Source organism: Tenrec ecaudatus, chromosome 6 (genome assembly GCF_050624435.1).
Source record: "Tenrec ecaudatus isolate mTenEca1 chromosome 6, mTenEca1.hap1, whole genome shotgun sequence".
NCBI classification, from domain to species: Eukaryota; Metazoa; Chordata; class Mammalia; order Afrosoricida; family Tenrecidae; genus Tenrec; species Tenrec ecaudatus.
In genome coordinates, this window is record NC_134535.1 from 4973668 (window position 1) to 5000886 (window position 27219).

At 44.8% G+C, this 27219-nt stretch overlaps 1 protein-coding gene and 1 pseudogene across 1 annotated transcript in view; both read right to left on the reverse strand.

The window, feature by feature from the left end:
• Window positions 1-19292, reverse strand: part of ATXN10 (ataxin 10) — a 147858-nt gene extending 128566 nt beyond the window's left edge. Inside the window, exon 1 of the mRNA XM_075553501.1 lies at window positions 19031-19292. Coding sequence (XP_075409616.1) covers window positions 19031-19146 — 116 coding nt within the window. The 5' untranslated portion in view covers window positions 19147-19292. The remainder of the gene's footprint in view (window positions 1-19030) is intronic.
• Window positions 19293-22155: 2863 nt separating this feature from the next.
• LOC142450618 (NADH dehydrogenase [ubiquinone] flavoprotein 2, mitochondrial pseudogene) lies at window positions 22156-22902 on the reverse strand (annotated as a pseudogene).
• Window positions 22903-27219: the final 4317 nt, after the last annotated feature.

Here is a 27219-nt window from a genome sequence, read left to right on the forward strand (position 1 = left end):
GAAATCGGATTTCACGTTGAATGTCGACCTGTTCTTTTTGGTACAGTGACTCAGTATATTCTGATACGGTGCCTGCATAGCCACTGATACATCATCCTTGAAAAGAGAAAACTACACGGACAGGAAATAGAATGGGTGCCGGGAATTTGGGGGTGGGGGTGCGGAGAGTAGACTACAAAGAAACCTTATTAAAAAGTAATAGTTGAGCACAGAACCCAAGATGATGATGAAGCAGCAAATTACACATCCACCTGGAAGAGCTAGTGGACGGCAAAGGCAGATCTAGTCTGTCCTGGGGAAAAGGGAGAGCCCGAATGCCAGCCAGTGAGCAAGGGCAGAGCAATGTGAGTCAGAGATAGGATGGAGCTACCATGCACAGGCTCCACAAACCATCAAAAGGATTTCAGTTTTTATCCTGATGTGAAGTCACTGGTATGTTCCAAGTAGAGAAGTGACATCACTCAGCCTACATTTTAAAAGACCACTCCCCAGCTGATCTGTGAAGAACTGATCACACACACAAGAGAACTGATCACAGGGGTAGAAAGAGGACCATGATACCAGTTAGGAGACTATTGTGAACCATGGATTTGCTGTTTACTGAAATGTGGAAGGCTGCACGTGGGTGTCTGGGGGGGGGGGGCTCTCATTTGGTTCTAGATTTGTCAAGTTGAGGAACCCATTCAAAATCCAAGAGAAAATGTATAGTTAGAGCTTTACTGGACAAGTGTGACTGAGTTAGAAAGGAGAGTTGCAGGTAGCCACATACAATGGATTACTGTGTAAGTCCAGGTTGACTAGAGAAACAAACCTAGGGAGACTCATATGTGTATGAGAAAGAGCTTTATATGCAAGAGCAGTTAAATATTGAGAAAACATCCCAACCCAGTTCAGATCAAGTCCATAAGTCCAATATTGGCCCATATGTCTGACACCAATCCATAAAGTCCTCTTCAGACTCACAAAATACATGCAATGATGCTGAATGCAGGAGGAACACAGCCATTGGTTTGGAAATCTTGTGGATCCAGTGGCGTAAACATCTACCTCAGTGCTGCCAGGGGTCTCTACGTGGCTCCAAAGGTCTGGTGAATCAGGGTAGGTCCATGTGGCTTCTCTTAGCTCCCAGGGTATAGAGCCACGTGTCTTGTCAGTAGAGCATTTCTCAAGGAGTGAACAGAGAGAGAGGTGTCTCCCACCTCCAAGGAAGAAATACAGCAGTTCCCAGAATCCTCAGGAGGCCATACCCACACACAGGCCTCACTGGTTATATCTTGATTGACAGACCAGACTACCCCTTCACTCATAATCCTCTCAAACTGACACACCAGATTATGTAACTACCACAAATACTTTTATTCTTGTTCAAGAAACTAAACTTGGTTAAGATCAGAAATGTGAACATGAAGAACAGAAAGGAACAGTGAACTAGGATCAACAACTGTCGGCCCTAAGTGGGGTACAGGATAGAAAGGTAAACGGCATAGTCACCATTGAATAGGTTGTTTAAAACAGAACTTCTATAGGAAATGCAGTTCTAAGTGATTATGAGGGGGAGGCAGAGCATGACGATGTATAGTAGAGACGGGGTGGAGGTCAAGCTCATAGATGACAAGTCAAATAAATAAGAGGCCAGGGAAAAGGATATCACATATAAAATACTGAAATAACCAAGACCAAAGATATGAGAGACGAACTCTGGTGGCACAGTGATTTGAACCCACAAGTCACTCTGCTGGAGAAGAGACCTGGAAATCTGTTCCACAAGGGTTACAACCCAGGAAACCCTATAGGGCAGTTTAACTCCACCCACAGGGTCATTTTGTTAAAAAAAAAAAATCCAAACCCATTGTCATCGACTTGATTTTGACTCACAGTGACTCTCTATAGGGTTTTTCAGAGATGATAAATTTTTACACAAGTAGATAGTCTCTTTTCTCTTGCAGAATGTCTGGTGTATTTGGCCCAGAAACCTCATAGTTAGAAGCTCAACACCACCAGAACCCCTGCAGCATCACTAAGTTGGAACCGATTCTACGACTCCCAACAATAAAAACAACAAGATATGTAAGAGTAACATCGAACTAGGGCTAAATTCTTCCCAGAATGAGGTGCAGTTACTCATCAATTTTTTTCTTTTCACTCAAAAGTGGTGTAATCGGTGTTATGGTCTGATAACATGGGATTAGAGTTGGAGGGGTTTATAGACGAAAAGGTCTGAAAGCAGCAATAACAATCAAGGCCACTGCCTACAACATCTCAATACAAGTAGCACACGGCCTCTATGAGAACCCGGCTCCCACGTGTAAGACTCCCCACTGTAAAAGGCATGACCTCTGAGGGGAGCTACGTTTCACTTAGAGCACAGGGATGCGAGGATTGTTGGGAGAAGTTACGGAGACAGGGGCCTCTGCTGGAGGCCCAGGGGAAGGAGGAGGAGTTGGGGGGTTAGGGAGTACATACAAAGCCTGAAAGGGAGGGAAGGGCACAGAATGGGAGAAAAGGTACACAGTTAAGGAAGCAGCTTGTAAAAGTCCTAACAACAACCTGTTGAGCTTTTATCTTGAATGATCTGCAGATCAACCTGGGGAGGGTTGATGTCTCTACAGCATTGATTGGTTTGTTTTTCATTTTTATTTATTTTTGTATCATATAACATTGATCATGAACCAACGAGAGAAGAACCAGGAAAGAAGGTTCTCCCAGATTCCAGTGTGAAGAGGCGGCACCAAGACTGTGAGGCAGAGCAGCAGGCTTCCTGGCCCACAGAACAAAGAGAGCTTTGGACAGAAGGCTGGCTTGTAGAGAGTGGGGTGCTTTTGGGGCATTTAGCAGAGCTTAAGGAACTTGTAACACTTTCCCTAACAGGGCAGAAGCCAAGGACCAAGCGAGACCAGCCTGCCAGCAAGGCTGTAAAGCAGCACTGTGGCAAAAGAACTGTATCCTCAACCTTTTGTGACCTGCTAGCGTGCTAAGAAACCCCATCGTGACAAGGAGTGTCTGAGTTTTGGGTGGCCACTGCACAGATGGGCAGCTCAGCTGAGAAGTACAGTGGGTGGAATGGTCCGTGTCTGAACAGGGTAGAACAGACTGAAGGGTAGAGGCATGTCTCACCTGTGCCTCCTGGGAATCATCCTTGGGCAGCTTGTCCTTCTTCATTCTGGAGCCAGAGATCAGATATGGTTTCCACACCATTTCTTCACCATCCTATCATATAATTGTATATCTTCCCCTTTAAGTCAGTCTTCCCATAAAGTTTTTCAATTTTTAAAAAGATGACAAGAGCAGCTAACACTTAAATTGTGTTTAATATGTACCAGGTACCATTCTAAGCACTATACACGTATGTAAACTCCTTGGTGTGTGCTGTAATGAGAACAGCTTGTTTATAGGTGATTTTGTGGGGTATGTGTGTATGATCTTCACATCCACACAATTCAGTAACATGTTTATCATATATAAGGCACCCTTAACTCTAGCATGACTTCCCTAGAGTTGCATCCAGAGAGGGGTTGGGTCAGTTTGGGTGTCTTTTGCCGTTGCCCCACCCACAGTCTAGCGCATCCAGGAACCACTACAAAAGACTGGAAGAAGGAGCAAGCTAGTCACAAGTCTAACTGTATTTATTTTGATGTGCTGGTTCTCCCTTCCTGTCGGCATTATCCGTTTAAGATAATGAATGTGTGGGCTGGCTTCCACTGACCACTCTGGGTTGTGAAGTTGAGTCAGAACACCTTACCCAAGAGTTCCATGTGGTGTTCCAGCTCATGGCATAGGTAAAAATAAAGGGAACTGCCATCACACTAAAAGAGTTATTTTTATAGCAAAACTTAATTGATGCTCTCTCAACAAAGTGGAGCTGAATCATGGTTGAGTCAAGCTACCATATGGCATCCTTAGCTCGCTGACAGCTCATGTGGGCTTTTGTCGTGGGTTTTTTTGCCCCGTCTTTTTTTTCTTTCTTTCTTCTTAGTGTAGCCAAAGACACTCCGGCTGGCCAGAGGCTTAGTAATGTTCGGGGAAAACCTACGTGTATGTGTGTATACACAGATGGATAGGTTTATTTTGGAGTTCTGTGGTACACTGACCTACAAATTACCTAATCTGCTTTCTTTAGGAAGGTTAGTCAACATTTTTATGCAAGTAATTAAGAATAAAAATCATTTTTTAGCCCTTGAAATCAGAACCATCTAGGATGTTGTTAATTTTCAAACCCTCTCAATAGTCTTTCTTCAATACACTCATTTTTAGATCTAAAGATTTAAGAAAATTAAATGTCTAACAACATAGTGGTAATGGTAACGTGTTCATTTTGTGTCAGGTCTTAAACTAGACCCTGAGGATAACAGAAATCAATAAAAATTCTGCCCAGATTGTACCCATTCTAGTGGGACTGACTTCAGAAAATACAAATAACACTCTTACATCCTTGGAAAGAGGTAGGTACACAGGGCTGAGGGAATCCTAGGGAGGGGCACGTAGGTGGTCAGAAAAGGCTTTCAACACAGATGGCAAAACAATCATGAGATGGAATTGGTAGCATTAGGGGCTATTACTATTATTCATTGGCTCTCTATCCATGCTAAGAAACAGTATTCTTGTTACAGCCACTGGATCCTCTTGTTATAGATACAGTGTAACATTTACCAGGTACACAAAATGGGCCAAATGCTATGCTAGGATATTAACAAGAGCACTCTTACCTCAAGAGAAGTTATTATAAAATGACAAGTGCAGTAAGGGAGTTCAAACTTCAAACATCTCTCCATTCCACACACTACAATTGGGTTAACTGATAGAATGTTTTTGTGGGAGAAAAAAAGAAAGACACAGTAGAACCAGAAAACAAATACTACCTCCACTCACCAGGAAGAGAAACTCAGTTAAAATCTGTCTTAAGAGGCCAACATGTTCACAATGGAGAGACTAATGGCAACCTTATTGGATTTCCAAGACTGTCCACCTTGATGGGAGCAAGCTCATCTTTCTCCTGTGGAGTGGCTGGGAGGTTTGAACTGTTAACCTTGCAGCTAGCAGCCGAACACCTAGCCTCCAGCACAATCAGGACTCTTTAGAGTGGAGAGACGCAGCCTACAACTCAATTCCGACACGGTGTTGGGGGTTGAAAGCTCCCTATACATTGCAGAGATCAGAGCCACCATGGGCAAGTCAGCACTGAGAATGAAAGAGCAGCAGTCAGTGCAGCCCTGGGGAGAGGGTGTATATGAAACTGCACGCCTCCAACATCAGGAGAAAACCAGAGAGAAACACAGATAGGACCTGGTGCATGATGTGTGCAGCTCCATGACCAAAGACGCCATATTCCCAAGGTCACGATGAAGAAAGTCATCTTAGACCAGGTTCACTGGCACACACAGGTGGAGGAGTTGGGGGGTTGGGCTCCTAGGTATAAATCTGTGAGTTCTCAGGTCTGACCATAGATAGTCATACCCACCCCTCACTTGTCAACACAGTTAGGGTTCAAAAAACAGCTAAGTTGTTATGTAAAAATCGTCATTGTGCAAAAATCACAGGTAAGCACATCAGATGACAAAAAAAAGAATTATTATTTCGTTACACCACTGCCAAATGACATCATTATAAAACTGCCAGCTACTGAGTATCATGGCCAAGTCAAAGTGACAATTCACCTTAATGGCACCTTGCACTTTGCATCTGTTACTGTCAAACATGCATGGCATCAATGTGCAAAATGGTCAGGGAGATATGAGGAGCCCTGGTGGCATAGTGGTTATGCTTTGACCTGCTAACCATAAAGCCAGCAGTTCAAAACCACCAGCCGCTCTCGAAAAAAGATGAGGTTGAGGTTTTCTACTCCTGTAAAGAATTATAGTCTCAAACTCACAGGGGCAATTCTACCATGTCCTATAGGGTCGCTATAAGTCAGCATAGACTCCAAGGCAATGATTTTGGTTGGTTTGGTCATAAAACAAATATTGGGTAACAAGAGAGAAAACATGTAAGCAGTAAGTGTACAGGTGAACAAAGGCTTTTCCTGGGGGCTTCAGAAGAGAAATCCTTCCTAACCAGTTGAGCCACGTGTAGTGCACTATCATCCCTGGAACGAGTCTACCAAGAGCTCAGCTCCCAAATCGTGTCCAGAAGTGCCATCACCAGAGACGTGCACCATCCTAGACATGCAGGCCCAAGCCCAGAACAGATGGTGGACAAGGGAGTCATTTATTCTTTGTCATCTGGTGTCTCAGGAAGTCTGGACTGTGGAAGTGGGCAGTCCAAAACACAGCCAGCCCCTGGTTCCTTCTGACCCACAAAAAGACCAGATGTGTCAACTCAACTTCTTACACAGCATGAGTGTGGGCGATCGACTCCCTTTCCCAGGGTGTCATGAGCAAAAGTGCATCTCATAGCAGCTGGTGAGCTACCAGCATGTCCCTTCTTTACTGCCCTAAGCACGTGTAACATTCCCAGGAGCTGCTTAGCTAAGAGTGTGCATTGTACAGCACCTGGCCAAGCCCACTTCTCTACCTGGTTCCCTGCAGAGAGGAGTCCCTCACTAACAGCACAAGGAGAATGGATGCAGAACCTCAGCCCTGCGTCGGATGCAGGCAGTTACCTGCTGACCATGGGGCCACCAGCACCCATACGTGAAGTTGCCCTTGCTCGGCCTCCTCTATGGGAGTAAAATCTTATTCATGCACTGCATGTGTGTCGTGTTTCTGTTGGTGACTCTGGAGCCTGGAACTTGACTTGACAGGTTAATACAGAGAGCTATGTCGATAACTTGCCAAGATGAAAATGCAAAAGGAGAGAGAGTCCAGGAGGGGAAATATAGCAAACATCCCAGTCAAGGTGCAAACTAGGGATTCAAAGTGACTGACATCAAGGTTGGTCCCTCTTGTGTGCTTGCCAAAACTCTATGCTCTGCTTAACTGGTGAAGAAGCTTCCTGTCAAAAGCCACATGCATGAGCTCATCAGGGAGTCCTTCAGCCCCAGCCCAGGCAGGCTTTCAGATAACAGTAGCCCTGACTGGCTAAAAGCTCCAGAAAGCCACACCCACCGAGCAGCAACCAAATTCCTGCCCTTCCTGAACTTGACAAAATCATCAATGTTCCTGTGAGATCACTTAATGCTTTACATTTTGAGAAAAGACAACCATCTTAGAGCTTGTTGATTTTGCCAGTGAAAGGCACAGGCACTTGTTCAGATCGTCTGTGATACATTCTTCCTGAACACACAGGACTTCAAAAATGTTTGTGGAAAATCTAATTAAAAGAGAATGGAATCTTCCCTCAAAGGTTGTGCATCTTTCACGTGTATCTCTGATCTGTATTGGTCAATATATTAAAAAATAAACATACAAACAAAAATACTAGGAGAAAAACTAATGAAGTTCAAATTTCCTGTTATATCTTAAAATATTAACAAATCATTTTTTAAAAATCAGTTCCCAATATACATTCAATATAAAGTCACCTGAATTCCTCATTGAAGTGCCAGCACTAAGTTAGTTTCAGATAGCCATTTTTAATTGGAAAATTGTCTGTCTTTTTATATCATTTCATATTGTTAAAATACCTTTATTTTCTAATTAAAACTTTTTAAAATCTTCAATTTTGGCAAGAAATTACTCTGTTTCCTTTTAGAGTTGAGGGAAAAAAATGTTTCTATTGACTGAGTTATATCTGCTTCTGACTTGTACCCTCCAGAGTCAGTTTCAAATGCTTACTAGAAGAACTCTGAACAGAAGCTGAAATGAAATTGAAGGTTTTGAGTATTGTTTTTTAACTGAAGGGAGAAGTCCAAGCTGCACCGAAGGCACTGGCAAAAGACAAAGTTGCAAGAACTGACAGAAGACAAACTGAGATGTTCCAACAGATGGCTGGCACCCTGGAAGCACTTGCTCATCTAGGCCAAGAAATTTGTAGGCTATCTGGCCAAAGGACTAGAAGAGATACATACTTGTGCCCTTTCCAAAGAAAGTTGATCCAACAGAATACAGAACTTATCAAACAATGTCATAAATGTGACATGCAAGTGAAATTTTGCTGAAGATAATTCAAAATAATTAGTTGCAGCTGTACATCTGCAAGATATTGACAAAAATCCAGGTCAAATTAAGAAGAGGGTGTGGAACAAAGGACAGATCTTTGCTGAAGTTGGAAACACCATAAAGATGTTTAATTGTGTCTTACTGAGGCGGTTAAACATTCAACTGTATGGATCATAACAAATTATGCATAATATTGCAAAGAATAAAAATCCCAGAGCACTTCATTATGTGCATGAGGAACTTGCACATCGATCAAGAGGCAGGCAGCCGTTCAGGCAGAATGAGGGCTATGTAGGTAAATTTTAGAAAAGGCCCGTGTCTGGGTTAGATCAGGTTGTTCGCCATTGTATTCGATCTCTATGCTGAGCAAATAATCCGAGCAGCTGGATGTCCGGAGGGGGAAGAGGAAACACTGGCTAGGGGGAGAGTCCTAACAGCCTGTGATAGGCAGATGACACGGCCTCTTCTAGAGCGTGAAAGCCCTTAAAAGCCCTGATGATGATCCAAGACCACAGCCTTCAGTGTGAATTGCACCTGGACATGAAACGAAAATCCTCTTCAGTGGACAGAGAAGCAGCGTCCTTGTAAACAGCCTGGCGCTGCACGGGTTTCCTTTTCCTTAGAGCCGCCAGCAATGCCCATGGAAACGGAAGTCAAGACATGATGTAATTTCCTGGGCAAGCCTGCTACCAAAGACCTAGTTTTTAAGAGGTCACTTTGCTGACCTCAACCATGGCCGTGTCAATCACCGCATATGCAAGCAATAGCTTAGCAATAAGCGAGGAAGACCTAACAAGCGAAGCCTTCGCCCTGGGAGCACAGGTGAAGAATGCTGAAGACTTTGGACTGCGAGAATGAACAAATCGGTCTCAGTGGAAATGAGGATGATGAGCCTTCATCTGTGCACTTTGGACATGCTATCAGGAGGGACTAATCCCCAGAGGAGATCCTGCCAGGGAAGGCAGAGGGGTCAACAAAAAGTAGCCCAATCACAGACAGACGGACCCGAAGCTGCAAAAATGGGTGCAATCAAGCACGGTGAGGATGACGCAGGACTACACAGTGTTTCATTCTATTGCGTTCACAGGATCATTAACAATCAGAATGGACTCGATGGCACCTAACAATTTTGAAATTTGTCAAACCTGCAAAAAATTACCATAGAATTTCTAAAAAGAATCACTATACATTTCAGTTCTTTTCACTCCCGACTGACCAGCGCCTGCAGTCGTCACAATGTCACTGTCTGCCTGCCAACGAAGCACCCTCCCAGTCTCTAGAGACTTGAGCCTGCTGCAGTCCCCACATCAACCCCACAAAGACAGAGTTATTACATTAGCTATTAACCCCTGAGAAAAATAAGCCTCTGAGAAATTAAGAAACTTGCCAAAGTTCACTCAACTAGTGGGTTGCAATATTTGAATTTGAAAGTAGGCCTCAGCCTCTCAAACTCCCTATTCTCTGAAACCCACTACCCGAGCCCAAAAGGTAACAATACTTCACACTGGTACAGAGGAGGGAGTGGGGAGTATGGTGGAGGAAATACAAAGGGTTCCTGCATTATTCCAAGGTCACAAAAATGCAAAGAGCAGAGGAAAATGCTCCTTCCAAGTAAGGAGAGCTCTGGTCCCAAAGTACTAAGATAGCATCTTACGGCACCATCACTGCAATACACGCTCAAAAGCTCCACTCAGCTACAATCTTCAGTGGAAGAGGAACTAAAATGCCACAGCTGCTACTTGTGTCCCTCACCCTTCCCAGATCATCAGCTGTTTCCTACTTTTGCTAACTGAAAGCGAGGAGAACTTGAAGCACTAGCTGATGAACATCAAGGACTGCAGCCTCCAGGACGGATTACAGCTCAAGGTAAAGAAGACTGAAATCCTCACCAGTGGACCAATACGTAGCATGATCAACTGTGAAACTACTGAAGTTGTCGAGGATTTCATGTTTCTTGGTTCTACAATCAACACTAATGAAAGCAGCAACAAAGAGATAAATAAAGAAATTGACCCATTGTACTGGGTCATGGCATCTGCCACACAAGACCTCTTTATAAAGTAGTGCAGAGAAAGGATTCCGCTTTTGGTACTTTGATGCACCTGACTCAAACTATGGTATTTTCAATTTCCTCGGATTCATATGAATAAGGAAGACCAATTATAGTCCTGGAGAATATTCAAAGTACTATCGACTGCCAAAAGAACAAACAAATCTGTCTTGGAAGAAGTACAGCCAGAAAGCTCCTCAGAGACAAGGATGGCAAGACTTCGTCTCATGTACATTGGACACGTCAAGAGAGATCAGTCCCTGGAAAACGACATCATGTTTGGTAGAGGGGCAGAGAAAAAAGAGACAGACTCTGGGCAAGAGAGAGCATCACGGTGGCTGCAACCAAGGGCTTCAACGTCAGAACAACTGTGAGGAAGGTGCCGGTCCGGCCGTGTTCTGCTGTACTCAGACACTGCAAGTCGGAACTGACTCAATGGCCCCTAACAACAACACGCTTTGTCTAGGCAATTCATTCCCTCGGTCAATTACCTCAGCCAGGTTCTGGAAGGACAGGAGAGCATGGCAGGCCTGGGTGGGAAGAGGGCGAAGCGGTCAATAAGCACACAATTATGATGGTCAAGAATGCCTGCTTTTGTTTTTCTTTTTTTACAGAGAATTCTACAATTTAAAAAGATGGTTTTATCAATGATAATGCAACTAATAGGCAGAAAAAGCCAGTGATACCAATTCAAAGTACTTCAACCAGAAAGGCCAAGATTTAGAGTGTGTGTGTACGTGTAAAATAATGTGCATGCAATAGAATGAGGCATCTTTTCTGCAAAGAGAAATGCAGATCTTAACTGTTAAGGCTCCCATGCGTTGTGGCAAACGTGTTCAACCAGCCGGCCAATACCTCTATCAAGAAAGCTCCTCATGCTGTTTCTAGCCAGCCCCAACCTCCTTTGCCAACCACCACTCAGCTGGGTATCACCACTCATTAGCTCTGCTTACTGGTAAAACCATAGCGTGTGTTCTGCTTAAAAGATTTTACTGTGTTCTAAGTCAAAGTTTGCACCACAAATCTGATTCCCATTCAACAATCCATACACAAATCATTCGGTGATGCTGGTTACAATCCACACAACGTGTCAGCCCTCTCAACATTTCCACCCTCCCTGCCCCAGTTGGATCCATTCCGTTTCCCTGCCCCTCCTCCTTGGCTTCTCGTCTTTGCTTGTATAAATGTTGACCATTTGGTCTCGTGTAGTGGACGGCTCTGCAAAGCACATTCCTCCCAGGTGTTCTTGTTTGCTTTGCAGGACAATCTATTATTTGACTGAAAGGTGACCTCAGGGAGTGGATTCAGTTCCAGGTTAAAAGGGTATCTTAAGGCGATAGTCTCAAAGTTTCTTCTAATCTGTATCAGTACAGTTAAGTCTGCTCTTTTTATAAACCCAACTTTCTATCTACATTTTTAACCCAACCTGACAGACATTTTACAGTGTCCCTTGTCCAAATGGCAGATGATGGTAGCCAGGTACCAATTAGTTTTTTTGGTCTCAGGCTGTGGCTCATGTGGGCCACTAGTTCGATGGACTTTCTTTCTTGACTCTTTGGTTTCCTTTACTCTCCTCTGCTCTGAATGGGAAGAGACCAATAGCTGTATCCGTTTGTACTGCCTGGCTTCTTTCATCCTGCATATTTTTGAGATCCATCCTTATCAGTGCATTAAACTGCAGTTCTTTGTTTAATGCAGAGTAGTTTTATCCATTTTTCCAATGAGACAAATGAGTTGTTTCCACTATTTGGCTATTTTGAATAAAACTTGTATATGTCTTTGTGGCTATCTAGTTTTGTTTTTCTTGGATAAATGCTTGGGTGATAGGTAGGTACATATTTAACTTTACAAAGCATTATCAAAGTCTTTCCTAAAGCAGTTGTATATCACTTACATCCCCACCAGTACTGTACCGAGAGTTTACCTCTGTACCCTTTCTCTAAAAATGGCAATGTTACATCATTTTAATTTTAACCATTCTAGTGGATATACAATGGTTTCGCACTGTAATTTTACTCTGCACTTCCCCATTACTATATGTAAAATAAAGAACTCTTTTGTTGTTCTTTTAATTGGGTAGTCCTTATATGATTGAAGTGTACAAATATTCTATATATCCTAAAATAAACCCTGTGCTGGATGCATGTTTTAGAAAGACCTTTGCTCAGTCTGCAGAGAAGGTGGCTGGGAGCAGAAGGCAGCTCAGATGTGCAGGAGTAGGTAGAGAGGGCACGCTCCCACTAGGGTCTTTTAATGAGAGGACATCTCTAGCTTTGATCAAGTCTGTGAAATAGCACAGATCCTCAAAATAACTTTGCCCAGCGGTTATCATCATGCTCATTTTCAGGAAGAGAAGCAGTTTTAAGTCCAGAGACACTAGGCCAGGACGTATATCCAGTCCACAGAGCCCCATGTGACGGCTGCGCTACTCTATCACAGCCAGACGCCTGTCGTAGCATCAAACATCTGGCAAGGATCACATGACTCGTTTTCTAAGATTTTATCAAAGAGTAGTATCTTTTGTTCCACTAATTTGCTCACTACTTTCCTCAATCTGTTTTTGCTTTGTCTGGTGTGTTCAATTTGCTTCTCTGAGACCTCAGTTTACTTCACTTTGTGTCCCATTCACCACATGGCCCTACTTCCCTCTGGATCCATGCAAACTGCCTGCCTGCTCACTCTAGGTAATAGAACTAAGCCCTCTAGAAGTTTCCCACGAAGGGGACTCCACAAGGGAAAACACTAACCCCAGAGTACTGGGACTGGAGGAGCCCTCTCAGAAAAGCTAGACTTGGGTCCAAGTCTCCAAGAACTCTTAGTGTACCATGTGATTTGTCCAAAGACACACATAGAAACAGTGACAGAAACAGGGTCAGAAGCCTGGCCTTATTAAAACCCTCCTCCAAAGTTCTTTGCACCACGACACAACTCTCTCTTTCAAGAACAAAGAATCAGTTCACCAGCCCTGGTCTCCAAACCCTGGTGACCTTGCACAAAGCAAGGACATGCCCCATGAGGAAGCAAAACCGAAACAAATTCAATGTTATCGAGTCAATTCCAACTCACAGAAACCCTAATAGACTGAGTAGAACTGCATCTATGTTTTGTGAGACTGTAAATTTATATGGAAGTAGAAGCCTCATCTTTCTCCCATGGAGTGGCTGGTGGTTTTGAACTGCTTACCTTGTGGTTAGCAGCCCAATGCATAATCCACTTAGAGCTCCTCTCGCCCAAGGGGAAATCAAGCCAAATTTGGGACACATCCTCATGACCTCACACCCAATAATGCAAATGGCACCCACATCCTGTCCATGAAGGTGATCTTGTCCATCTCACAATTATCTTTATGAATCAAGCACTTTCTTTGTTTCTGAAACTTAGATAGGTCTTGAAAGGTCTTGCTGCCTCTAGCTTCACCCTAATTTACGCAACACAAGTTAACGAGATCTAATGCCAACTTACATCAATCTCCTGATAAACACCTCACAATGGAGTGTCAAAAAGGTCACCCTACCAACTATGAAAAGAAACTGACATTTACATGTCTACTCTGAACCAGACACCTTACATGCAGCCTTTAATCCTCTAAGGTGTTCTCTGAAATTGGAGTACTTTTTGAACTATAGTTTGCCCACCTCTCCTGCTCCACAAGTAGTCAAAGAATCTGTGGTAGTTACATAATCTGGTGTCAACTTGAGACTATTAAGAGTGAAGGGGTGGAATTTAGTGTCAATGAAGTCACAGCTTGATAACCTCATTTGGAGGCGATAAGGTGATAACTAGCTCACTGGAGGCCAGACACACATTCTCTGCTTTGTCTTCCTGCTGATAAGACACATGGAGCTATGCTAGAGCCCTTGAGTTGAAGGAGCCACATGAAAACCCATGCCAGCGCTGAAATGCTTCCACTGCCACTGGATCCACAAGACTTTCCACCCACTGGCCTGTGATCTTCCTGCATTTGGCATCACTGCATGTGCTATATGAATCTAAAGAGGAATTTACAGACTAGTATCAGACATATGGGCTAATATTGGGCTAATGGACCTGAGCTAGACTGGGCTGGGATGTTTTCTTAATATACAATTACTCTTTGATACAAAGCTTTCTTATACACATGAGTGTCTCTGGATTTGTTTCTCTAGTCAACCGGACTAACCGAATCCAGAGTCCTTCTTGGCCCATCAATCTACCCAACCGTCTATCTACTTGTTTCCTCTGTGCTTCTTACACATAGCTCAATAAAGAACAAGTTCGAGCTGGATTGTTGATGTTAAGTGTCAGCAAGTCAGTTCCCACCCAGTGACCCTATGTACAAAAGAACTAAATGCTGCCCAGTCCTGCTCCATCCTCACAATTGTTATGTTTGAGCCCATTGTTGGCAGTCACTGTGTCAATCCCTCTTGTCAAAGGTCTTCCTCTTCTTCGATGTCCCACTACTTTAGTGTCCTTCTCTAGGATCTGGTCCCTCCTGATAACATATCCAATCCACATGAGATGAAGTCTCATCCTTGCCTCTAAGGAGCATTCTAGGTGTACCTCTTTCAAAACATATTTGTTTGTTCTTTTGGCAGTCCGTGGTATTTTCAATACTCTTCACCAACACCATAATTCAAGGGCTGAATTCTTCTCCGGACTTCCTTAGTCAGTGCTCAACTTTCACGTGCATAAGAAAATAGCACCGTTTGGGTCAGGAGCACCATAGTCCTCAAAGTAACAGCACTGTTCTTCAACACATTAAATGGGTCTTGTGCTGTAAATTTGCCCAATGCAATGCATCCTTTGATCTCAACTGCTGCTTCCATGCGTATTGATTATGGAGCCAAGCAAGATTAAATGCTTGACAACTTCAATCTTTCTCCATTTATCATGGCATTACCTACTAGTTCACTTGTGAGGATTTCAGTCTTCTTTACATTGAGTTTTAATCCATACCGAAGGCTGCAATCCTTGTTCTTCAACTGCAAGTACTTCAATTCCTCCTCATTTTCAGCAAGCAAAATTGTGTCATCTGCAATCATGGTTGTCAAGAAGTCTTCTTCAAATCCTGATGCCTCATTCTTCTTCATATAATCCAGATTATCTGATTGTTGACAAATAGAATGAGTAAGCATGGTAAGAGGATACAACCCTGACACAAACCTTTTCAGATTTAAAAAAAAAAAATTCTTTTTCTAAATCATTTGATTGGGGCTCTTACAGCTCTTCCATTTGATTTTAAACTATGCAATATGCCCTTGTTTGATCACATGGCTGCCTCTTGATCCATGTACAGGTTCCACAGGAGCACAATGCAGTGTTCTGGGATTCCCACTCTTCTCAAAGTTAGTTATGGTCCAGACAGTCAAATGACTTTGCATACGTAAACACAAGTAAACATCTTTTTGGTATTCTCTGCTTTCAGCTAAGATCAATCTGACATCAGCAATGCTATCCCTTCTACATCCTCTTCCAAACCAGTCTGAACCTCTGGTAGCTTCTTGTCAATGTATTGCTCCAACTGCTGTTGGATGATGATCTGCAAAATTTTACTTGCAAGTAGTATCAATGATATTGTTCTACAGTTGGAGCCTTCAGTTGGGTCATGTTTCTTTGGAATGGGTACAAATATGAATCTCTTCTAGATAGTTGGCCAAGTAGCTGCCTTCCAAATTTCCTAGCATATGAGTAAGTGCTTCCAGGGCTTCATCAGCTTTTGGAAAGAATTCAATAGGTATCACAACAATTCCTAGAGCCTTGATTTTGGCTAATGCTTTCAGTGCAACTTGAACTTCTTCCTTAAGTATCATTGGTCCTTGCTCATAAGCTATCTCCTGAAATGATCAACTAGTTTGTTTTTTGTATAGTGACTCTGTATCCGTTCCATCTCCTTTTGATGTTTCCCGCAGCATTCAGTAATTTGCCCATAGACTCTTTCAATATTACATCTCAAGGGTTGTATTTTTACTTGAGTCCTTTCTGTTTCAAACTGGGTTAGCAAGGGCCAGCACAATCTGAACAGGTCTGGATTTATAAGATGTAGGTATATCAAACAATAACTTGAACAAAAAAAGTTACATGTCAAAATCCAGGAATGGAACATTCAGAAGAGGTAGTCAGTGAGCCCTTTCAAGAGCCAGACTGGGGAGACTGAATTATTGCCAGAACTGTGGCTAGAAGCGCAGAACAGTCAGTCACCATCTTTGAACCAGGCACCACTATTTCTGACGATGCCATTCAAGAGATTTGGTTGATTTAATACACAGGTTACCTCAATCGGGAAGAGATAAGTTTCTAGTAGGGCATCAGACAGTAATTTTTCCAGTAATCTTCCAGTTGACCCACATTTTACAAATGCAGGCCCATTCTGGTGCCGCTTCATTGACCGTGAATGAAGCAGTAAGAAATGGTTCAAGGCACTAATTTTCACAACCTTCCTCTCTCTCTGCCATCAACTTGTTGCCAACTCATGGTGACCCTATAGGACAAGGTAAAAATGCTCCTGTGAGTTTCCTATACTGTAACTCTTTACCAAAGTAGAAAGCCCAGTCTCTTCCTCAAAGCGACTGGTGGTTTCAAACTGTCAACCTTTTGGATCACAGCCTAAGGCAGAATCACTACACCACCAGTGCTCCCAGCATGCTCAAAAAATGAACATTCATCTTTGTGCCCTCACCCACTGGCCAAGAACTTGGTTTATAATAAACCAACAAAAACCGTTCACTGCCATCAAGTTGATTCTGATTCCCAGCAACCCTACACGAAACGGTAGATCTGCCCCTGTGGGTTACATACCACAGGGATACACTGTCTAATTGTCTTACCACAAATCTGTACTGGGGAAAGCAAAAGGCTTCATTTTCAACCCCATTACCTGGTGCACAGTGAACCAAACACAAGTGTGTTAAATAATATTGCATCAGCACACACATTTCATTGTTGCGACTACTGTGTGCCATCAAACAGATTCTGAAATGCTGCCCAGTCCTGGGCAATCCTCACAATTGTTCTTGTATTTGAGGCCATCGACACAGCCACTGTGCTAACCCATTTTGTCAAAAGTCTTCTGCTTTTTAGCTACCCTGCTGTTTTACCAAGCATGATGTTTTTCTGCAGGGATTGGTCTCTCCTGACAGCATATCCAGAGTATCTGAGATGAAGTCTCACCATCCTTGCCTCTAAAGAGCATCCTGGCTGTATTTCATCCAAAACAGGTATGTTGTTCTTTTGACAGTCCAAGGTACTCTCACCAGCACCTTCACCAGCACCGTAATTCAAATGCATCAATTCTTCTCCAGCCTTCTTATTCAACTTTCAAACGCATCTGAGGCCATTAAAAATGCCATGGTTTGTGTCAGGAGCACCTTAGTCCTCAAAGTGACATCATTGCTCTTCAACACTTTAAATAGATCTTGTGCAGTAAATGTACCCAATGCAATGCATCCTTCGATCTTTCTCAACTGCAGCTTCCATGAGCATTGGTTGTGGAACCACGCAAGCTAAAATCCTTAACAGCTCCAATCTTTTCTCCATTGACCATGATGTTACATACTAGTTCACTTGTGAGGATTTCAGTCTTCTTTACACTGAGTTTTAATCCATATCGAAGGCGGCAACCCTTGATCCTCATCTGCCAGGGCTTCAAGTCCTCATTTTCAGCAAGCAAGGTTGTGTCATCTGCATATCACGAATTGTCGAGAAGCCTTCTTCAAATCCTGATGCTGCATTCTTCCTCATATAATCCAGACTCTCTGATTATTTGTTCACATATAGACTGAGTAAATATGGCAAGAGGATGCAACCCTGGCACACACATTTTCTGATTTTAAACTATGCAATATGCCCTTGTGTTGATCGCAACTACTGGTTGATCCATGTACAGGCTCCACAGGAGCACAATGTAGTTTTCTGGAATTCCCATTCTTCTCAAGGTTATCCATAGCTGGTCATGTCCACAGTCGAATGCCTCTGCATAACCAACAAATCACAAGTAAACATCCTGTTGATATTCTCTGCTTTCAGCCAAGATTCATTTGACATCAGCAATGATTTTCCTTCTTCCATGTCCTCTTCTGCATCTGGCCTGAACCGCTGGCAGCTCCTCGTCAATGTACTGCTGCAACCGCTGTTGGATGATCTTAGTACTGAGGATTTAATACACACAACCTCATTTAATCCTTTTAACAATTCCATGAGGGAGGTAATATCCAGCATCTTCCTCTTTATAAAAAACCCATCAAAGACGGCACTATTCAACTGGTACGGAATTGAGAGTCCGAGAAGAAGTGAAGTAATAAAACTAGCAGTGACTGAGGGCCTGACACACTTTATGTATTCATATGCATTACTTCATTTGTTCCTCTGAACAATCTAAAAAGGATGTTTTGTATTAAACGGCAATCTGGAAGCAAGTCATGGAAATCTTGGTGAAATCCGGGTACACGCAGCTTGGACACCCCTGCGCACCTTCTCTTTCTCACTCGAGCCAGCTGGCCTCTCGGTGGCCGCAGCAGGACTGAGTGGGCCTTTCTTTCCATGGCAGTCCTGGCCAGTGTCTTTGGAAGCCCCCCAGAGATTTGCCTCCTTGGGCTGGCCACAGCTGGGTTCTGGGGTCCGGTGAGGTGGTGCCCACACCCCACCTCTTCAGGGGGGCTCGTCCTAGCCAGGTCACGGAGAGAGCGGGGCTCATACGGCACCCCATCCCCCATCACCGCCCCCGCCCCCACCTACGCCAACACCTGCTGACAGGTCCGCCCACCTGGCACCTGCTCCCAGGGTGGACCAGCGTCCCCACCCGGACAGCGTGAGCACACACTGGGGGCCAAGACGCTGAGAACCGCGCGGGCTGGAGACCCCATCCTCGCGGTCGTGGCGTCCCCAGCGCTGGCGAGCAGAGGAGCCGTGGCCCGAGGTCGGGGTCTGGGGACCCGGGGAGTCGCCCCCCGCCCGCCCGTCCCGCGGCCATTACCGATTGCGTTGCTCCTTGAAGAGCGCAGTCAGCGCGCGGAGAGCCTCCAGGTCCTGGATGGGCGCGGGCAGCATGACGCCCGACAGCCGGGCCGGAGGCAGCCTGGGCGCCGCCATCTTGCCGCTCGCAGCTCGCCGGGGCCCCGCAGCGGAGGCGGGCAGGGGGAGGGGCGGAGCCGAGCGGGCCGCGCGCGGAGCGGAGCGGAGCGAGCCGGCGGCAGAGGCGGGGCACGCGCAGGAGGTCGCCTCCGGCGGAGCCGAGCACGGAGCGGCGCAGAGGGGGCGCAGGCCGGAAGTCCCGCCTGAGGGAAGGGGGCGCCTGCCGGAAGTTCACTTCGCTCGGAGGGGCTGAGGATGGGGATGGGAGGGGGGAGCGGGTAACGAGCGGAAGTCGGGTCTGAGGGGAGGGGGCGCCGGCCGGAAGTTCAGTCGGAAGGGATTGGGAGGGTGGAGGGGAGAGAGGAAAGCTGAGGGGAGGGGGCTGAGGCGGAAGTTTCCTCCAAGGAGAAACAGAGGCGCCGCCAGAGGAGCGCAGACTCCTTACGGAGCACCCCCTGGCCCGGAGGGGGTGCTGCAGTCCGGCGTTTGTGTTGAGGGGCTGAGGTTCCCGCTGAGGAGCTGGGCATAGGGAGGGTGGGCGCTCCACAGGCCCGGGAGGGGGACCACCACAGGGTCTCTGCGTGGCGGGGGCCGAGTTTACGCTGAGGTGCCGAGCAGAGCACCCCTGAGCTGACGGCCCAGACCCCGCGTGGGGATAAGGACTCCGGCCCAACGTACAGAAATCGGAACGGCCCGTCACCAGCTTGCTTGCCGGACTCAGACAGCGCATCTGGGGTTCTTTTGGTCCAGTAGTGGATTCTTGATCCGGCTGCTAACTGCAAGGGAAGCAGTTCAACACCAGCAACCTGTCCATCGGACTAAGAGGAGGCCTTCTACGCCCGAAAAGTTAGCAGCCTCAGAACCCCACAGGCGCGTTCTCCGCTGCCCTATTGGAGGCCTAGCAGACAGAGGGCAGTGAGTGAGGATTTCGAACTCTTCGTCTTAGGAGAACACATTGCGCCTGTCCATCAAGGCTCAAAATGTGGTTAGCAGTCGAGGGGTAAAATGCACAGTAGTAAGGAATGGAATCCTTTGGACATACTAGGTGAAGAGACCACTCCCTGGAGAAGGGCATCGTGCTTGGTAAAGTAGAAGTTCAGCATGAAAAGACGACGAGCATCAAAGAGATGGACTAGCACAATGACTGCAGCAATGGACTCAAACAACAATGATTGTGAGGATGGTCCTGGTCTGGACACTTGTCATTCTGCTATATAGAGAGTCTATGAGTCTGAAGAGAGTCTGGTTTTTGTCCTAAGCATAGGCACAGGCTTCTCTGGCTGGGATGGATAACTTTTTTTTTTCATTCTACCTCCCTTGATCATTTCATGTATACTGTCTTTCAATAAGTAATATTGCCAAGTCCGTCGGGTGCTGGAAATAGAGTGATTCATGAGATGTCCAACTTGAGAGTTCTCACAGAGTATCGAGAAGAGTGCGGGGGAAGGAAAGCTAACAAGTTGATAATTGGTGTGCCAGAAGACGCCGTGGTTGGTAAAGTAGAAGGGCAGTGGAAAACATGACCCTCAACAAGATGGACTGACAGTGACTCCAACATAACAATTGTGAAGATGGCACAGGACTAGGCAATGTTTTGTTCTGTTGTGCACGGGCCACTATATGTTGACCCAACTTGACTGTACCTAACAGCAACAACATGATAGACTAGAGAAATCGCTGTGGAACTACTTCAAATATGTAACTCAATCCATACCCGCTATCTGCAGATTTCAGAGTGTTTTTACTATGGTATGGATGGTGTGTTTATTGTAGGGCGCATCTAACATTCTGCTAAGTAAAATGTGAAGACACAAACATCACCAGAGCATACAGGAAAAATTAATCTCATCAGCAAGTTATTTGTTGGTGTCATTCAGTCTCACCATTTAATTGATTATATACATTCATCTTAAAAATGCTTTTTGAATGTCTACTATGTGCCAGGCGTTAGATCACCTAGCAGTACCCAAAGCTCTTCAAAATGCTGACCAATCCTTAGGACAACACATCTCCGCATTTTTCCTTGTGCATAGATAGTAAAATCTATAGACATCAACCCTCTGACCACATCTACTCTTCCTCTTCCATTGTGTTTCAACAATGGTGACTCCTGGTACATCACTCGGCAAAGTACCCTCTGGCCTCAGGACTTTGCACATGCTGTTCTTTGACACACAATACATTCAGTGCTCTCCCCACAGATGCCTGCTTGGCTTCCTTCCTTCCTTCAAATATCTGCTCAAATGATCTTTCAGCGATATTCTCTGATCTATTCAAATTTTTCACATCAGTACCAATTGCCATTGAGTTTATTCTAACTAATTGCAACCCCATGTGTGTCTGAGTAACACTGTGTTCCATCGGGTTTACACTGTGTTAGGATTCTCTAGAGAAACAAAACCAGAATGCTAATAATTTTATATATATTTATACAGATAGATAGATATATAACATAAGAAATCAACAGTTAAATTATAAAGCAGTACAAATGACTCAGTGCAACTCACTCCCAGGAGACAGCTGTGAGACACCGGCAGCCCTTCAAGTCTTGAGGCTGCCAGGTAGTCCTCTGTAGAGCAATTCAGGCTATCCGGGCACAGGCAGCAAACAGCAAGGCAGGTCACCAACAGTCAGCCAAATGACAGGGTCCGACAGTCCCCAGCTCAAGAGATGTAAATTCCAGTGGTGTGGCGAAGCAGGTTTTGAAGGAACCTCAAATTACAGTGACACAGTCCACGGTTAGGTGTCCCACAGGTAGTGTAGCTTGCAAATTGAGGCACAGAACAAGCAAGCCAGCCGCACACTGGTCCGATGATCAAAGAGCAAGAGACAAGAAAGGCAAGGCTTGCCGAGCCATTTATCTCTTCGCCCTTCAATTAATCCCACATGTGTTTATCAGCCAGGCTGGCACAATAAACTACCTCACATTGACTGACTGGTTTGTTTTTTTTAATCTTTTTTTTTTGAGGATTGAAGAGAGATATTTTATTTCTCAAGTGACAAATAACATGTACAGTTGAATATAAATTAATGACCTTCTTTTACACCAAAGCCAGGTCCTTTTGGTGGTTCAGTCAAAGTAGTAAGACCACCAGCTGGCTCACAAGAGAAGCGTCCACTCCTTGACCCAGGTTTGGGAATTTTTCCAGCCTTAAGCTCATCAATTATTTCTTCAATATCCTTAGGTGTCAAATCCTCATAGTAGTGGTCATTGATTTGAACCATTGGTGCATTTACACAGGCACCTAGACATTCCACCTCGATAAGAGTAAACAGTCTATCAGGTGTAGTTTTCCCAACTTTTATTCCAAGCTTTCTTTGAATGGCCTCTAGTACGCTGTCAGAGTCTGGAAGCATTCAGGGTGTAGTAGTGCAGACCTGAATGTGGTACTTTCCAACAGGTTTTTGCTTATACATTGTATAAAACGTTGCTACGTCATATTCTCTCATTGGGGTGACTTGGAAATCTTCTGCAACCTTGTTCGTAGCAGAGATGGGCAGCCATCTCTTCTGTCTCTGAGCTAGATCCAGGACTGGAAGTACAGCTGCTGCCTTGTGGCCTTCTGGATAGTTTTTTACAATTCCCTCTATTCTCTTATAGTTTTCTGGTGGGAAATCAAATGGAGTGTCTGGGTTATTCTCAGGAGTATCTCTGTGCACAAACAAGGCTCTTCCAGCTCCATTTTGCACAGCTGTCTTAAACAAATTCCTTATATGGCATCCCCACTGGGCGCCAAGGCCGGCGTCCCCCGCCTAGAAGACCGCGAAGAACATGGCGGGCCACGCAGCTCATACAACTCATCACAATCCATACATGCATGCACTGTGTCAAGCACATTTGTACATTTGTTTCCCTCTTCATTCTCAAAACATTTGCTGTCTACTTGAGCCCTTGATATCAGCTCCTCATTTTCCTCTCCCTACTCTTTCCCCCCACCCCCATGAACCCTTGAAAATTTATAAATTATTCTTTTTTGTCAGGTCTTACACCGTCCGACGTCACCCTTCACCCACTTCTCTGCTGTCCATCCCCCAGGAAGGAGGTTATATGTAGATCCTTGTAATCTGTTCCCCCTTTCTCCCTCACCTTCCCTCCACCCTCCTGGTATCACCACTCTCACCACTGGTCCTGAGGGGTTCATCTGGATTCCGTGTTTCCAGTTCCTATCTGTACCAGTGTACATCCTCCGGTCTAGCCAGATTTGTAAAGTAGAATTGGGATCATGATAGTGGTGGGGAGGAAGCATTCAAGAACTAGAGGAAAATTGTATTTTTCATCATTGCTACACTGCACCCTGACTAGCTCATCTCCTCCCCGCAGTCCTTCTGCAAGGAGATGTTCAATTTCCCACGAATGGACCCAGGGTCCCCACTCTGCACTCCCCCTCATTCACAATGCTATGATTTTATTTGGTCTTTGGTGCTTAATACCTGATCCCTTCGACACCTTATGATCTCACGGGCTGGTGTGCTTCTTCCATGTGGGTTTTGTTGTTTCTGAGCTGGATGGCCGCTTGTTTATCTTCAGGCCTTTTAAGACCTCAGATGCTATATCTTTTATAGCTGGGCACCATCAACTTTCTTCATCACATGTAATTGTGCATCTGTTGTCTTCAGTGATCATACCAGGAAGGTGAGCATCTCAGACTGCCGAATTGTTAGAACAAAGTGTTCTTGTGTTGAGGGAGTACTTGAGTAAGGGCCCACTGTCCATCTGTTTCCTTAACACTAAACCTATAAATATATATACATAGATCTATTTCCTCCTCTTAATATATAAATATGTTTACATATGTACATGCCTGTATTTAGATCTCTATAAATGCCCTTTACCTCCTAGTTCTGTCCTCTATTTGTTTGTACTTTCCTCTTGTCCCACTATCATGTTCAGCCTTCATTAGGGTTTCAGGAATTCCTCTTGGTTACATTGTCTTTGATCCAGCCCTGCCAGACCTCCTACACTCTCCTTGCCACTGATTTTGGATCACTTGTTGTTCCCTTGTCCCTGGGTTTGTTAACACCCACTTCCTTTCTCCTGCCTCCCCCTCTCCCATGTCCTCCCGGAACTGTCATCCCATTGTTCTCTCTTCCAGATTGTTTATCCTGCCTATCCCTTCTAGGTAGACATGCAGCAACAACAATATGCACCATCACAAGACTGAGTACAATGAAGCAACAATAGAAATTGAAACAATAGCTACAATAACAACAACCCCTATAAGTAGTTCACTGTCTAATTGTTGTCCTTTACAAGTGCTTTCCAGTCGAGTCTGATGGGGTGCCATGCCCTGGCACCACATCTATCCTTGGGTACTTCATTGCTCTGCTCCCCCACCCCCCACCCCACTACTCTGCTGTACGCCCCCAGTAGCTGGTTTTGGCGTAGTGGGCTCTGGGTGGGCACAATTCCCACCGTGTGTCTCTAGTGTTGTTCCCCATGGTGCTATGGGTCAGTGAGGAACGCTGTGTCCCGTGATGGGGCCAGCCCTGTGGTCATCTCTGTGCATTGCTCCTCAGGGCTTGGTGAGCCTGGTTGTGCTTCACTCATTTTTTTTTCCCTTCCCCTCCCCCTCGTTGGCTCCTGTGTGCTCTGATCAGACAAATCCCTCTCTTTGAGCTGTAGCTTCAGTGTTGTCCTCTGAAGTGACTTCTTCTGGTGGGAATGGCAGGCGGTGCTGTCCACTTAGTTGCTAATGGGGCTGGCCCCTCAGGCCTCTCTATCAGTTCCCTGCTTTATGTCAGTGTGTTGTGTGCATTCTTGTTTTGGAGCACCAAGTTGGAGACTGGTCCCTCTTTCCCTGCGGAGACACAGTCAACACCCTCCTCCTGTTACACTGGCTGACTATTGGGAAGCAGATCAACAGGCCAAGTTATCTCTGGATGGACTCAAGCCTGATACCTTTCTGTTAGCAGCTGAACACAGTTATACCACCTAAAGACTCTTGGGTTCCCCCCCCCCACCCTTGATAGCACTTAACATTCTATAGTACACAGTTTACTTAACTGGTTTGTTTCTTTTTGTCCCACTATTAGATCAAAGGTTCCACGAGGATAGTTTTGTCTTTTTGTTTAGTTTTGTATCTCCAGTACCTAGAAAGTCTTACTGTGTGAGCATAAATATTTGTTGAATAACAAAGGTTGTTTGTTTGTTTTCAGAGAAGAGAAAGTAAATAGCATGCCTCAAAGTACAAAACCCCAAAAAAATCTAAGAAAAAAAGGAGGAGTAGAAAGAGAAGAAGGCAAACACTATAAGGCAGAAGATTTTAAAAGAGAAAGACTGACATGAAGAAGACAGAAGACAAGTAGAAAGGCAAGTTTGAGAAACAAGGAAATTACCCGAGTCAGATGGTGGCTGTTACTGACCGCCTGGAATCGACGAGGGGGTTTCAACCTTGACTGAAGTGACAGAAGTAAGTTAATATTTTACTTGGGCTAAATGGCATTTTTTGTATTCTATAACTATTTGCCTTAGATAAACCAGAGGAACATGCCACTAATGTTGATTAAACTTCAGATGAAATTTGCGATATAAATTTGTTTCTTTAAAAAAAATGGTTTCTTACAGCCACTGCAGAAGGACTGGATCAGCAATGATTCGGTAGCTAAGAAAGAAGAGAGGATATCAGAAAGGGCAGAATTTTTAAAGAGAGAGTAGAGATGTACAAGGCAAAAACCAACTTAGACCAAAGGACATGGATTTTGAGCAAGAGAAGAGAAGGGATACATGAATATCGGTAAAGATGAGCGATAGATACATAGAAAACTTCTTGTTTGTGCTGGCCTCACCCACTGCAACATGCTTCTAACCAGCTCTGCCTAGAATTCTCTCCCTCAGAGGTTCATACCCCGTACCAGCTACCCCACCAAATCTCACAGGTCAGGAAAATCCTCCGGTGACACCTCTTCTTTTAGCGAATCAGCCTCAGGCTATAGACCCGTGTCTGTGTGCCCATCCTTTCCTCAGCTGGGCTTCCCTAGAGGCCGGGGCTTAGTTTCTTCACCCCATCCAGCACTACGCTCGGAATAAGCTTGTGCTCGACATAACACTGTAATCGTTGAACCGAAAACTTTGGGTATTAAGGGAAAAGGGGAGAAAAAAACAATAGGCTAATATAATTGTTAGGAGCAGAGAGCTGAAAACAGTAACTTGCGCACCAAAGTGTACCCACCCCTGTTTTTGCAAATCAATTTCATCGGAAGCAAGCACAGTCACTCATTTACGTCATATCTGTGGCTTGCTTGGGGGCTACGACAGCAGAATGGAATGGTTGTGACAGATTGTATGGGCTACAAAACCCAGCTTATTTACTACTTTGTCCCTGCTAGAAAAAGTTTGCCAACTTCTTCTTAAGGCATGGACTTTGGAATCCAACACGTTTGTTTCAAAACACACTAGAAAGTTATAATCACTAAGACTCTGTGAAATTGACCCAAGGGTAGACATATAGATCAATGGAACAAAATATAAAATACAGAAATAAGACCACACTTAGTTGGTCAGTTTGTTTTTTGACAAAATTACTAGCCGAATTCAAAGTGGACATCAATGAGATGCCATGTCCTCATTAGCAGCCCAGCGCATGGCCACTATACCACCAGGGCTCCTTACCCAATAGAAAGGCGAAGGTTAAAATGACAGAGTGCTGAGAAGCAACTGGAATGCCTCCATTGGTAGTGGGTGTGCAAATTTGCATGGCTACTTTGTCGAGCGATATGGTGAGCCTTAAAAAGTCACACACACTCTTAAAATATGCACCCGCATTTTCACATATGTCCACACAAAGGCATGTATAGGAATGTTCATGGAAGCATTCGCCTTCACATGCTACATTTGTAAGCAACCCAAATGTGCATCCAACGCAGCGGGGATAAACAAATTGTGGTGTATCCCGACACTGGAATGCTACGCCAGTGACTAAAGAGCATGTCAGCATATGCAGCCAGGTGGGTGGTCGTCAAAAACGGCATGCTAGATGGGCGGCAAGACTGCATCCTACAGACTTTGGCCATGTTGTAAGGAGAGACTAGGCCCTGGAGAAGGACATCATGTGGAGTAAAGCGGAGGGGCAGCAAAAAGAGGAACGCCGCCAA